This window comes from Panthera tigris, chromosome E1, assembly GCF_018350195.1.
Source record: "Panthera tigris isolate Pti1 chromosome E1, P.tigris_Pti1_mat1.1, whole genome shotgun sequence".
NCBI lineage: Eukaryota > Metazoa > Chordata > Mammalia > Carnivora > Felidae > Panthera > Panthera tigris.
In genome coordinates this window covers 43,909,716-43,924,607 of record NC_056673.1, presented here as the reverse complement: position 1 = coordinate 43,924,607, position 14,892 = coordinate 43,909,716, and the positions used below count along the sequence as shown (strand labels likewise).

Here is a 14,892-nt window from a genome sequence, read left to right as displayed (position 1 = left end):
GCCCCACTTTCTGCTAAATTCCAGGTGAGGAACTCATGCCGGCCTGCTAACTCTTGGCTGCCTTCTGCCACACTGAGAGTATCATGCTTGCTAAAATCACGATTGTGCTTGCTCCAAGTCTTAAAGATTCTGTCTCATACCTCAGGTCACACACACACACACACACACACACACACACACTTTCTGATTAACGTCTCAAACAAAACGTATCTTAACACTATCTGGCGAATCTTCACCTGGCCAGTGTTCACTCTTGAACACACTCTACCTAAGGATACAGCCTGGTCAGTGGAGCAGATGACCTCACGGACGGAGCTGCCCCTTGGAGGAGAGGGAAACTGATTGACGATTGCTTGTCCTAACTGGCTCTGGAGTACTCTGACTGGGAAGCTTGGTCGCCTGGAGGAGGTGAGCTGGGAGGAGGAGGGGTCACACCTTCAGGCATAAAACCCAGAGGCCTAGTCCAGATGTGTTTCAGAGAGGAAGTCAGAACTACCAAGCAGGGTCCTGACCACAGACCTCATTAGGCTTCTCGGTTGTGTTTCCTCATTGGCCTTGGACCCCCATCCCCCCAAATGGCTGAGGCCCTCTGTGCCAGCCAGCCATGGTGAGGAGGCGGCCTGAGGGGTGGGGAAAGGTGTGGGGGGAGGGACACAGGCTGAGGTCCTGGAGCTGGTGACAAGGAAGGTTGCGGGTGGGTACTCCTCCTTCTCCAGCTGCACAAGCCCCCTTCTGCCAACAGCACTCCCCACCTGGCCAAGGTTCCTGAAAGAACTGACCCTTCGGTGTCCAGGGTGCGGATGTCTTACCCAAGTGTGCAAATGCATGAAGAAAGGAACGCATGCACGCATGAGGCTGGGATTCCCCTAATGTGCATCACGACTGCCTAAGAGCTACGGCCTAGGGCAGCACCCAGCTGCCTCATCAGGGGGTCTGGTGATGGCAAACCCTGACTTCCTACAGGGCAGGCAAAACACATGCCACCCAACTCCCAGGGCTACACTCAGCATCTGAAGACCCCATCGAGGCTCTGGGACAAGTTAGGACTCAGACGCTTCAGGCAGAATTTATACTGGAAATTTTAGATGCCTTTAAGAAAACTAAGTCTTCACCCAGAGCCACAGGGGGATTTTCCTGGGGAAACCTTACTGTCCAGTGACAGGAGAATTTTCCAGGATGCAAAGTCATTAAGGGAGGAAACTACAACTGACAGAAAGCCCTGAGAAAGCCAGCATGGCCGTGGATGCATTTTTGGTGGGAGCAGGAGCTTCATTCACGGTTCCTCGGGTTGGTTTCTGAAGACCGACCAAAGCTTACGTCAAACTGGCCCCATGGCAAGATTTCAAGATGGCGTCTACTGCACCACGAGTCCACTTAGCATTTAGGGTGTGTATCGGGTTTCCCTCTTCGACTATCCTTCCCAGCGTCCGTCAGCCCCTCCTGGCACTCCACACCAACCAACCAACCCATCTGCTTAGAGTTCTGAAAGCATGCATCATTTCCTCATGCTTCCGGGTTTTGCTGTGCTGTTCCCACTCCTCAGAATGCTGCTCCCACCTCTGCCTCGGCAACCCTCCTTTACCTTTCCTTCACGGCCTACCTCACTGGTCCCCTTTTCTTGGGCTTTTCCAGAACCCTCCACCTTAGGTGAGAGGTCACTTCCTTGATCAACACTCCCTCAGCCACCTGAGTAAATGATATTCTCTATACACCTTAAATATGTGTGTGTGTGTGTGTACATATATGTTTGCTGATCCTAGATTTGCAGTGGGTAGTGTAAGATTCAAACTTTACTGCAGAAAATTCAAATGTATCTTCGTTTACTGTGAACATCGCATTTCAATTCTGCTAATGGCATTGCAGTTAGGAGCTCTTACTCATGAACCTGCCGACCGCCCTTCCCTGGCAGAAGCATCAAAATGGATAAATGCTGGAACTTGAAAAGTTTGCATGAAACTACAAAGCACTTTTAATGACAGTCATCCTTCAGCGGCAGATGCTCTGTACGTGTTACATATACAAATTAATTCAGACAAGCATGGCTTCTCGATAAACTGGATGTTGGCAGAGGCTCACGGTTTCATCAGCTTACCTTGGCTTTTTTGTCATCAGCTCCCGTCCCATCTCTGCCTTTACTGACCATGCGAGCTGATAAGATACAAAATGAGAATGTAAGTTACCCCCATTTGCACAGCTCCCAGAAAGAGCCGGACGTAGTCAACGCTGATTTCTCGGGATCAGTGCCACGTGTTTGGTTCAGCTGGGCTTGGTGGGCATTCAGTTGATTTTCTTTCCCCTTCAATCTGCCTCTCGTTGTTAGTATCAACACAGCGCACTGGGGTCATTGCTTGGAGCAGGCTGGCCGAGGGTGGGGACATGCAGAGGGGGCGCAGTGAAAACTTGTTCCAGGCACACGCGGACACGGGGGCAATCAGGATCGGAGACAGCGCAGACCCATCTCACGGGCTCCTTTCCTGTCTTAGCCGGGGTCAACCTCCTCCAGCGGGGACCACCTCCATGCCAAGGAGGGGCATGTGGAGGCCCCAGGGCCACAGATGGGGAAGCTCAGCTATGCTCCGACCCCCACACACTCATGCTGTCACCCAAGGGTCAGGGTAAGTGAGTTGTCTGCCCAGAGCCTGTCCCTCACTAATGGAGGCTACAGTCGCCAGCCCCAGCTGCCCCCTGACAAGCCCACTCCACACCAGCCCGGGAAGGTCTTACTGCCACCTACAGGCCCTCCCAAGGGGAGGAAAATTTCCACTGTCCAATGGAAATCCTTGCCATTTCCCCAAATTAGCTACAAACTAGTTACTGTCGAACATCTTAGCAGATCATCTCTGGAGTTTGTGTGTAAAAGCCGCACCCCTTGGTGAAACCACACGTCCACCAGCACCATCTCTAACCCATCTTTTCCTTCGGTTGACGTTCTTTGTTGACAATTGATGATAGATTTTCATCTTTGGTTTCAATATCATAGTCCCCCTGCCAAAAGGTCAATGGGGTCTCTTGGAGGTTCACACTGGCTACTGGAGCCTGGATATCTAGAGTGACCCGAACCGATGATCTAGCCCAGAGATGTGCACAACGTACTGCTCAGCAGCACCACTGGGACAGGTTGAAAAAACACAGATTCCTGGGCCCACCCAAGACTCGTAAGCTTAAGGCGGGGCTTAGGAATATTCGTTTTCATAAGAGACCCAGGTAGACCGGATTCACATCTTTTGCCCAAATCAACCACGGCCATCATGTCACAACAAAAGCAGCTGCTAGATATGCACTTCCCAAATTGGGTGCTACTGAACGGGTCCTCTTCCAGGAGATGTTAGCAGGTGGGATCACATAAATTTGGGAAATCCATACTCTGTATCTTTCTCAGAGGGTCATAATGTGCAACTGAGTATTAAAGGTTCTGACAAGTCCTGCAGCAGCAAACCTCGCTTCACTTGGCTTAGCCTGTTTTTCCCAGACTAATTGGACCATGGAACTCTTTTTCCCCTGGATACATCTATCGATAGCCAGTGTTCATAAAACACCATTTCAGGAAACGCTCTTATAATCTGCCGCATCACAGGTATTTGTCCCCTAGTATTTTGGAATTTAGGATATTTTAAAATAAGATATATGATTTCTTTTTTTGGTCTTCAACTTTAACACAGGTTCCTTTATCTACAACATTTCTAAGTTCTCTTGACAAGTAAAATCTAATAAAAATCGAATAGAGGTTTGCAATGGATGGCTCAAGTAACACCCATTTCTGAGCCCTCCAAACACGCGAGAGGTCCTAAAGGTATGAATGCGCCCAACTTGTAGCCTGGAGGCCTCCTCTGGCCTCCTCGTCTTCCTGACAGGACACATAGACCCCAACATGGGGGAACCTCCCCTCCCACCTCTCCGGCTCCCCAAGGGCTGCTCTGGTAGAGTGGGCTGGGGCTGAGGCCCCTGCAATCCCAGCACAGGGTTCCCTGGGCTCTGCTGAGGGCGGGGGAGGAAGAGAAGATTCGGGACAGGGTTCCCGGGACAGGTTGTTTCTGCTCATTGTCTCCCCTGCCACAAGGCGGGGCGGGTAGAGGTGGGGGCTGTTAAACCGAAGGCTCAGCACAGGCTCTCGGCTGCCCCCAAATCCTCATACGTGTGTCGTGTGCTGTATGTGATGTGTTGTCCGCTGACAAGAGCAGCACAGGCCAGGCTCAAGGCCTCTGTGCCTCTGGGCTCAGAGAACCTTCCAGAAGGTGCTGTGCTGACCAGGGAAGAGTGTGACGTGCACAGCAGACCCGCCCGGATTGTGAATGTGGCTCTGTCACTTACTGCTTGGTGGCCCTCAGCAAGTTACGTTCCCTCTCTGAGCCTCACTTTCCTCATTTGGAGAGCGGGGCTCCTTATGCCCCCTTGGAAGGGCTGGGAGGGTTCTAGACAATGAATTTAGGGCACATAAGTGAACCGGCTGTTATCCGCCCTGGGGAGGGCGGCACACCGACCAGCTGGGGGCTGGAGGACCGTTGTAATTCAAGTGGCCAGAGAAACGAACGGGGCGGAAAGCGCTGGGCGGGTGTTGGTGACATGCAACATGGCGGGCAAGCGTGAGAGCAGCACGTGCTACCAGAGCCTGAGGGGCAGGAGGAGGCCACGGGAGGGTGCGCAGCAGTGCCCGGCTGGTCGGTTGAGTGGTTCTCTCTGGGAACCTCGGAAGCAGCAGGACTCAAGGAAGGGCCGGAAGCTTGGTGGCAGTGCCCGCAGCCTGGGTGGCACACGAGGTCACCAGGAAGGAGCGAAGGAGCCCAAGACACAGACCTTTGAGTTGAGGGACCCGGCTGATGGGCTTCCCTGGCAGAACAGCTGCAGGCTGCTTTTTGGATGGTTCTGGAAGGTCCGACTTTTTTGTGTCCTCTCCCTCAGAAAGGCCCTGGGGCTCTTCCTCCTCTCCAGGGGGGCCGGGAAGTGCAGCCCCTTCCAAATCCACCTCTGAACGTGCCTGTTCCTTCTGCACGTTGGCTTTGATTTCCACGTGGAAGGTGAACCCGGGGGGCGTGTCCTGCCCTTCCGCCGTGGGCCCTGCACCGGGCCCGGGGGGCTCTGAGGCCTCGATCTCTGTGGAAACTTGGGAGAGGAAATCGACAGGGAGGCGGATGGCACCCTCAGCTGCGAAGCCGGACAAGCCAGTGGCTCCTCTGGAAACTGTCTGGGGGGGTGGCCCGCCTCGGACTGGGGAGCTCTGCAGACCTGGGGCGACGTGGGAGCGAGGGGAGTCCTGGGGCGAGGACTCGTCCACATCGCGGTCTTCATCGACATCCTTGCCCCCCCGCCTCTCTTTGCCATGGTCCCCCTTCAGAGGTGGCCCCTCCTGGTGCAGATCTCCCACAAGCTGGTACTCCAGTGGTTCCACGTCATGACGACTTCCCTCTGTGTCCTCTGGTTCTGTCCCTGAAGGCTGGTGTGTGGCCTCCCTTGGGCCATGAGGCAGGATGGGGGCCCCGGGCACGTGCTGGCGGGGCAGACCTGGGGTGCCCAGGTCGGCGGCCTCACCTCTCTGGTGCCCTGGCTCCCCAAGGAGGATCTCCTGCACAACCTTGACACTCCCAGGCTCCGTCTGGAGATACCCAGGGGAGGCGGGCTTCGGAAAGGCCAGACCCTCCTCGACCCCATCCCCTGGTTTTGGTCCCCACTCCTGGTGGGGCTCCTGAGGGCCACCTGTTGGCGAAGGCGGTTGGCAGACGGGATGATGCTGGGAATGGTGGGAGACCACTAGGACAGGGGCCTCTGGCTGTTTCTCCCCCACAGGCAGCACGGAGGCCCCGGAAGCTTCTCTGCCGTGGTCAGGCTGATCCTGAGAGCTAAACACATTGGCCAAGGGCCTCGAAGGTACCTCCCTCTGCTGGCTGGAAACTCTCAACTCCTCTGGGTTTGAAGAGGCAGCAATGGCAAATGGTTGGCAAGGATGCATTAATTGTTTAAGAGAAGGAACGCGCTCTTGAAATAAGAAAAGGACGTTTAAACAGCATCACGAGGCCAACTAACAAAGAACGAGGAATGCGGGCTCTGGGCTCATCTTTGTTGTTTTTCTTTGCTCAGAATGAAAGCTCTATTGGCTTACCTAACACTGACTCATTGGGTGACACTGGGTGAGCACCTCCCCTCTCTGCGCCTCAGTTTTCTCATCTGCAATAGGGGTGCTGGACCTGGTGACCTCTACGGCCCCGCTGACACCAGCATTATCCCTCTGTCGCCGGCTCTGGGCGGCCTCGGAGCACGTCAGCATCCAGGGCTGCCTTGTGCTGAATCCACTAGGCCACAGAAGCTTCTCCTTCTCTCCAGGGACACTGAGCTTCCTGAAGATTCTGGCCTCTAGACAGGACCTGGCTTGAGTGCCCCAAGGATCTCTTTTTCCTCCCTCTCTCTGTGTTTCCCCTTTTTGCAAAATGAAACCAGCGGGTGCCCCTAAACCAACCCAGCCTCAAGCTCCACGCTCTGATAGATTTGGAAAATCCAAAATTTATCATCGTCAGGAACCGTAAGTTTCCTATACACAGAAGCACAATTCAGATTTATCTGGCTCATGGGTCAAGTACGGGCCTTTTGCATAAGGTGCAGCAGACCACTGTGGCCGTAAAGGGTCCTGCGTGACAAAGACATCGCCAGCCCACGAGACCACCACATTCACATGGTCACACAGCTGGCAGTTGGTGGAGGTCACGTCACCCTTTGTGGCTCATCCCGGTGGCGTTCACGCGAACCCTCCTTAAAGAACCTGACCGTGTACTAAGGACAGGAGAGTCATGCTCTGTGGTACTCCTAATAAACATCCTTTTTTTTTTTTTTTAATTCCCACCCTTTAATCCTCCCATCTGGTTCCAGCAGGACAAGCCATACAATTCCTCTAAACGAAACCTAGAACCCCAAAGATTCGGGGGACTGGAAGAGCTGAGGGGAGGGTGGTGGAGAATACATGTGCACACACAGGCGTGCAGTTGTGGACGCACAGCTAACACATGCCCGCCTTCTCTCCCCACCCGGGCAGAGTCTGTAGCTGCCTGTTGGCTCACCTCCACCCCCAGGTGGAGGTGACACCAGGGGGTGACACCAGGGCCCTGACACCAGGGCCTCGTGATCACGATCTCATTCATTTCCTATTCCTGCCATCAACCACGGTGCCTGCCACATAGCGATGACCAACAACGGAATGCTGCCTGGTGAACTGCTGTCAGGAAAATAGGCTCATTTCTGCTTTCTGCAGGGTCTGCAGCACCTCACTGGGACCGTTGGTCAGCCGCTGGGAAGAAGAGCCCAAATGACAGAGACGCAGGGACCAGACAACCTGAGCAGGTGCCTCAGCACCATGGCTTCTCAGCAACCAACCAGCTCAACAGACCAGAGGCCGAGGCAGATGCTAGTCTTTACACCTCCTAGACGAGCCATGCATCCTTGCCTTCTGGAAAAAGCTTTCCTCCCAGAGCTTTCTAGAAGTTGCTCTCGGTCAGGACGTTACTGTACTCTAACAGACTGTAAGACCTGGAATGACCTTCATTAAAAAAGAGACAAAGGAGGGGGGTGCCTGGGTGGCTCAGTCGGTTGCACGTCTGACTCTTGGTTTCCGCTCAGGTCACGATCTCATGGTTCATGGGATTGAGCCCCGAATCGGGCTCCGTGCTGACAGTGCTTGGAGCCTGCTTGGGAGTCTCTCTCTCTCTCTCTCTCTCTCTCTCCCCCTCTATCTCTGACCTTCCTCCATTCACGTGCTCTCTCTCTCAAAATAAATGAATAAACATTAAAAAAATAGAAAAAGGCCCCCAAACATAAATAGTGAACACGTCTTGAAAAGTCATCAATATTTGATTGTACCGTGTGTGCGTATTGACTGAACCGATCATCGTGCAACTTATATTTCTGGAGGAAGGAGTGAGGCTGGGAGAATATTCTATTCAGTTCCTAGAATACTATGAAGTGCTCAGTAAGTAATAAACATAGCAATCATCTTGCAGCGGGGGGGGCGGGGGGTGGTCCAAGGTAAACAATATTGGGCAAACAGTGTGCAGGCCTCAGGACTCTGGATAAACTTTCTCCCCACATCCCTGTCAGGAGGCCTGGTCTTCATGACACAGGAGAAAGGTCTACCCCTCCGTGTGACAGGACGTGGGTAAGGCCTTCCTTTATCTGACACTCTGCTTCCTGAAGTGCCATCCTAAACGTCCTTGTCTGGCAGGTATTCATGAACATGGGCTACCAGAGGCCTTCTTTCTGCAGCAGAAACTGCAAGGATAAGATGTAATAACTATGCTTTTGTTAGATGGCTCTTTCTAAATCTGAAAATGGACTACAGGCCTTTAGCAAATAAAGTGTGTTTGTGGATCACGAGCATGTCCGATTTCGCTGGAGGGAACAGGGCTCATCAATTTGGACCAGCAGTCCTAATCAAGTCCTCCTTAGGATCAGAGGTAGAAACCACGTTTTCCAGATCTGGTGCCAACTTCCTACTGCAAATGTCTACCTGGTGTTCATCTTCATAGCTACATGATTCTAGGCCACTGATGGGAAAAAATGTAAAAATTGAGTGAGCACAGGGGCACCTGAGTGGCTCAGTTGGTTAAACATCTCACTTTGGCTCAGGTCATGACCTCGCGGTTCATGGGTTTGAGCCCTGTGTTGAGCTCTATGCTGACAGCTCAGAGCCTGGAGCCTGCTTCAGATTCTGTGTCTCCCTCTCTCTGCCCCTCCCCCCCCCCTTCTCACACTCTGTCTGTCTCTCTCTCAAAAATAAATCAACATTTAAAAATTTTTTTTAAAAATTTGAGTGAGCATGAAAACAAAGTTTCCACAAAAGATGTTGGCCTGATCTTTTCATCGCAAGGAATATGTTGCAGGGACATGAAGACTTAGCCTGTAATAAATACTTGTAGAAAAAACTCAAATCCACTTCTATGGAAATAAATGGTCATTTCCAGTGGTTATAAAAGCCTCTCATTTCACCTAAGCTTGAAAATCATGACCTGAAAGAAACAGGTGGCAGGGTTCTAGTTATTTAACACACAGACTGGGGTTCTTCCTTACACTGATTATCCCTTCTAATATTTTCTGAAGCTCTCTGTGAGTCTAAGAGTGAAAACACACCTCTCCATGCTATGCGAAATGAGGTTAGCCCACTATGGGGCAATGAACGGGCGCCTGGGTGGCTCAGGGGGTTAAGTGTCCGACTTTGGCTCAGATCATGATATCATGGCTCGTGGGTTCGAGCTCTGTGCTGACAGCTCGACCCTGGAGCCCGCCAGAGCCCGGAGCCTGCTTCAGATTCTGTCTTTCTCTGCCCCTCCCCTGCTCATGCATACTAGTATTCTCTCTCAAAAATAAATGCACATTAAAAAAAAAAAAAACCAACAACCCTCAATGAAACACTTCTTTGGGCCCAGAGTCTTCCTAAAGCCAGATGGCCCCAATGCCAGCACTAGATGTTGGACAAATCCCGTATCACTTTCTGGAGAGAAAAAAAGTGTCTTTCTAGCTCTCTGGCAGTCTAGAAAGTTCCACATGATACAGTAGACTCTCCAGTTCATCGATGCAGCAGGTGATAGAAAATGAACCTAGTGCCATATTATATCAGAGGTCTCTATTTCCTGAGATAAGGAATTTTTTCTTTTTAAGTTTTTTTTAATGTTTATTTATTTTCGAGAGAGAGAGAGATAGACTAGAGTGAGTGGGGGCAGAGAGAGAGGGAGACACAGAATCTGAAGTAGGCTCCAGGCTCTGAGCTGTCAGCACAGATCCCGATGTGGGCTCGAACTCACAGACCGAGAGATCATAACCTGAGCTGAAGTTGGATGCTTAACCCACTGAGCCACCCAGGCACCCTGATAAGGAATCTTTAATATAAAATTAAGTTCTTAAAACATTTGGGCTAAATGATTACAGAAAGTTGGTTTCCTTGAACACAGTTTTGGTCCCTGAGAAGAAAATCATAATAAGGTCTGAATGTTGCACAGGAGAAAGTTAAAAAGAAATTGCTTGGTGGAGATATGGTTGAGGCCTTGCTCCTGGGACAGGGCCAGAGGGCAGCCTGAGGAGAAAATCACCTATCATTCACATGTGAGTTTCTGTTGGACACTCTTTCTTGACTCCCCAGGCTGGACAGGGCCAGCCTCTCTCAGGACACTAAATACCTTAGGAATAACTCAGGAACAGTGTTAGGAAAAAAAAAAAAAAACAGAGGTGTGTGTGTGTGTGTGTGTGTGTGTCTAGAGTTCTTTCTATGTCTGATTAGCCCATCTTTGATAAGAACCTCCTGGACCCATGAATTAGGGCCCAGGTGTGAATTTTCTTTGCAGGGTAGAACCCATCTGAATGCTGCCATCTCCCTTCTCCTGACCCCCAGGTTGTGGCAGGCGATTCTAGCCCACTGACCTTGAGTCACATGTCCGGCAGCTTGGTCTTCCAGGTTGGGGGTGTCTCCAATGCCTGCTTCTTCAGCTGGTTTATGTGTCAACAAATGAAGAAGATATAAGCAAAAACAGTTATTGTTTGCCAGAAACCAAGTTCTTTGCATCTTCCAGTATTTTTCTGAAAACATTCAGGAAAGGCACATCTTACGAGTAAGTACCAAGGGGCTGAACCTCTGGCTTTTTGCAAATATTATTGCTGGGGATGTCTACAAAAGCAGGTTACTAAATGAACCCCACCGTACCCACACACTTTGCAGGTGACCATGATCCTGTAGGAAAGACCTTCTCCACAGTGGGCCCAGGGTCCCGAGTGCCCCACTCAACAAAGACACGCAGGGTGGGTGAGGTCAGAGAAGCAGTTTACTGCTCAACCATCACCACGGGAACCACCACCGAACGGCAGGTGCACTCCCAGCCCCAGCCAGTGCTCTGGGGGCGCTCAGGGTGCAGGAAAGCACTAGGCGTGCGCTGTGGAGTCAGGCTGGGGTTCGCATCCAGGCACCGCCATTTACTTAACCTCTCGGAGCCTCTGTTTCCTCACCTAGACCCCCAAGGTGATGAAAACGGCTTGTCTCGGAGGACGACGGTGAAAACGAGAATTTGAATGACTGTGTTTAGTGAGATGCCGGGCGTATGGGAAGTGCCCCACAGCCGTGCAGGTTCTTTTCTCCAAACTACTGGGCAAACCCCTGTAACCACCTGCCAGGAGTAGTTGCCACCTGGTTAGGAGGAGGCCGGGAGTGAGCAGCGTCTAGGGTGTCTTGGGCTCACCCCAAATGAAGAAGATCACATCATCAACAGTGACAAAATTAGTAAGCTTTACTGCAATGCCAATTTCTGCACAGTGAAAAATCAGGACATTGCTCCAGGACAACAGATACAATTGTGTAGAAGAGAGTTTATAAAGCAAGTTGGTGCACACATTGACGTGCACTTGCCTCATGATGCCAGAAGAACCAACATGCATGCCCTGATGGATGGAGACAGGGAAACCACCACCCCTAAGAAATGCCTACAAGTTGCTGGCTGGGCCACGAGTCTTTTCTCCCAGACCTGAGATGGTTACGATTTCATGCCTAAAACAGAAATGCCAAGTCACCAGCTCAGGCCTGCTGTGGAGGGCATGGAGGAGGGAAAAGAAAGATTCTCTGGGTCGCTGGACAGCTGCATGATGGCCTTATAAACACCTGGCCCGTTGGCTGTCCCAGAACAGCGGCTGTGAGGGCCGTGAGGGGACTGGCAGTGGGCTCCCCAACCACCAGATCATAAACACGACCTTGCTCTGGGGCCCCCGCAAGCTGACACTGTGCCACCCACGAGGTCAAACAGTGACAGCTTCAAGCACAGATTTTGTCTGAGTTTCTGACGAGGCTGCGGTAGAAAGGTTCAGAGTGACAGCAGGTCCAGCTAAGTGGCATAGAGTCCTGGAGACGGAGAACACGGGGAAGGGGGTGGGGGACACATGGGAATGACATCACTGCCGTGGCCCTGGGAGGTCACTGCACTCACACGCGGGTGCAGAATTGCAATATCCTGGCCCCGGTGCGTGTCAGACACTGGAGGCTGCTGATAACCCTGATGCCCCCTCACTCCCCAGTTCCCAGCAAGGGAGGTGCTCAGAGAGGCCAAAGGGAGGAGGTAGGGTGTGTGGCCGTGGCTGGACCATCACATCACTACACGGGCTTTCCGCATCCCTGAAGCCCCAAGAGGCAGGGGTTCCCATCCCAGCAAGGCAAGGATTCCTGCTGTGGGGCGGCCACACTGCATCCCCAGTAGGCCTCAAAGGAGAAGTTTCAAGAATGTAAGACACCTAACCAAGAACGAAACTAGGTTACACATCATCCAGGTCAACAGCTGAAAAAAAGCCCCCCGAATCTAAATCCTCCCTATCTCGTTGAGGATGTAAAGGGTGGAGAGGGTGGCTTGGGAGCTTGGAGGACGGGCTGCATGGCCACCACCCACCTCAGCCCCAAAGGGAGGGTTTCAAGGCACCACTCGGAGACACTTGGTGCGTATCCCCTGTGGTTAGCGACACGGCGGACTTCTGTCAGAATCCCACCTGGGAAAACCAGAGGAGAGATGGGCTGGCCCCGCTTTGGGGGCGGAGCGAAGGGTGTGGCTGCAGCCCTGTGGTCAGTCTGCACACCCCAAGTTTGCTTGGGCAAAGCATGCCCTTGTGTTTCCCACGGACCCGATATGGACACAGGGAGGCAGCAGCGTGGAGGCGCCTTGGACCATGGCCGGTGGGCTGCCCATAGAAACAAGCCAACTTCAGCAGAAGGCTGGAGGGGATCTGCAGATTCCAAGGGGCTGAAGACAGCAAAGTGCCTGCTGGAATCAAGGGCAGAGGGAGGGACCTTTGGGGGATGACTGGGATGGAGGAGTCTGGAAGGATTCCAAACAGGTGCCCACAAAAGAAAGAGTCGACGTTAAACGCTGCAGAGAGCGTGAAGCCGTGCCCAGTAGTGCTGATCCAGGACGAACTTTCCTGCCTCCCATCCCCTCCACCTCCCCAGCCCCAAAGTGGGGGGCTGCAACCCTGAATGAGCTTGGGCTACTGGATGGGACCAGACATTCTAACCGGCACTCGCAAACTGTGTTTTGCGACGAGACTAAGGTACTTTTGATCGCCTAGCAGTGATGAAAAAGTCAGAAGCGGGCTACAGTTTTCACCCTGGAGGGGAAGGGCTCTCCCACTGAGTAAACTATACAGGCACAGGGGTGGGGGTGGGGTACAAAAATCAGGTTATCCAAGAGCTCATCGTTGTTCAGCCTTCAAACGACCTTCACTGTCAAGGACGAGGGCCATCCAGCTTCAAGAACATGCCTCCATCCATCTCAAAAGACCAACTCACAAAGCAGAAACAGTTCTGACAAGTGGAGGGAGGGGCGGTTGCCGCTGGACCTCTGCATGGGGGTTCTCAACAAATGGAGCCCCGAGAAAAAGCTGCAGTTTCCCAAAAAGCTGCCGTGAGCACCGTCTTCAGGAAGGAAACAAGACTCCTGTCTGGGGACGTTTTCCCCATTCTCCAGTGCTGGTGACATCCTGTCTGGAACTCTTCTGCACATCTTCTTCAGTGCCCTCCCAATCCAGAAGCCAACAGCTGAGCGTTTACATAAGCGCAAAGAACGCTACCAGAAGGGGACGGCGGCCAGAGCTCTGGGCTGAGCGAGCTGTTTCCTAAGGGTCCCAGGGGGCTGGAGGCCACCACCATTTCTGGTAGGTGCCCTGTCTGCGCGACCCCCATCATCTGTGCTGACAGGACAGTCTCGTCACGCCTCTTCGATGCAGATACGTTGAAAAAGCTAGTTCTAGAAATGGATGCTAGGTCACACTGCTGAGCTCCCTAGGGGCTGTCCCATTAAGATCCTCCAAAGGCGTGGGTCAGTCATGAGACCTTGCCACACGCTTGGGTGCCCCAGGCGGTAAACTGTCTGTTAGGAGGTGACCCTGTCACTGGGCAGAGCCCCAGCAGGAAGGTGGACTGAGCCCAGGGGTGATCTGCCACCAGCCTGCCTCGGAGGACCCTGCAGAGAGCTTGGAGCTGTTGTGCCGGCTGAGATGGAGGGAGAAGCTGGACGGAATCCAGAAGATCCTCCCTCCTCTGGGAGGCTGGCGGGCAGCCACGGAAGCCATCGGCCATCAAGGCACCAAGATTGGAATGACCCAAGATTCCCAGAAACCGGGAGTCCTCCCACGTTGCTGCCTCGCTGGGAGACAGCATAACCCCTATTCGCACCCACTCCTCCTTGCAGGGCGGCCGGGCATCCGGCCAGGGCCGCCTCCACCCAGCCACGAGAGTCACCCTCACCTGTGGTTCCTTCTGGGATCTCCGTGTGGGGCTGAGCGGCCGCCTGCTCGCCGGGGGCTCCCTCATCCACTAAGGGCGCTGTCGCGTCTGGAAACCGAGAGTCGCCTTAAGGAGGCTAGGAAAGCCAGGCCAAGCCCCTCACCTTACTTCTCGAGTGGGAGCAGGCAGGGGCGGGGAGGCAGGAGGGGACTCGGCGGCATGCAAAAAGCAACACCACAAAGCAACACCCAGAGCCGCGCCCCTGCCTGATGTTTCCCCAGGAAGCACATGAATATCTTGCTTGGTGGCACCGCCTCATGAGATGCCCAGGCCATCTGCCGGGGACAGCCCCCGTGTGGACGCTGCAGCAGAAGAGACTGCCGGGGACGGGCCCAGGTGTTTTAAAGAGGAAATGTCTAAAATCAGATGGCCGTGAGGCTTTGAGCAAGACCTTTGCCTTTTGGGCCTCAGTTTCCTCATCTGCAAAATGGGAATATCATTGCCAGGTGACCTTCAAGTTCTCGTCCAGCTCTAAGCCCCCTGTCCTGTGAGTCCGTGACTCACGGTTAAAAGCACAGACTCCCCCAGGTGGCAATGAACAGGCTGGTCCCGTCCAGAGCTGGGTGCTTGACAATAGGCTTAACAGATGGTCCACCTGCAGAGCAGAGGCCACAGGT

The 14,892-nt window shown here is 53.1% G+C and overlaps 1 protein-coding gene across 1 annotated transcript in view; it reads right to left on the bottom strand.

The window, feature by feature from the left end:
* MAPT (microtubule associated protein tau) overlaps nt 1–14,892 on the bottom strand; it is a 96,517-nt gene that overhangs the window by 24,885 nt on the left and 56,740 nt on the right. Inside the window, 5 exon segments of the mRNA XM_042966931.1 lie at nt 2,093–2,148; nt 4,792–5,581; nt 9,385–9,386; nt 10,387–10,452; nt 14,237–14,323. Of these exon segments, the coding sequence (XP_042822865.1) occupies nt 2,093–2,148; nt 4,792–5,581; nt 9,385–9,386; nt 10,387–10,452; nt 14,237–14,323 (1,001 nt within the window).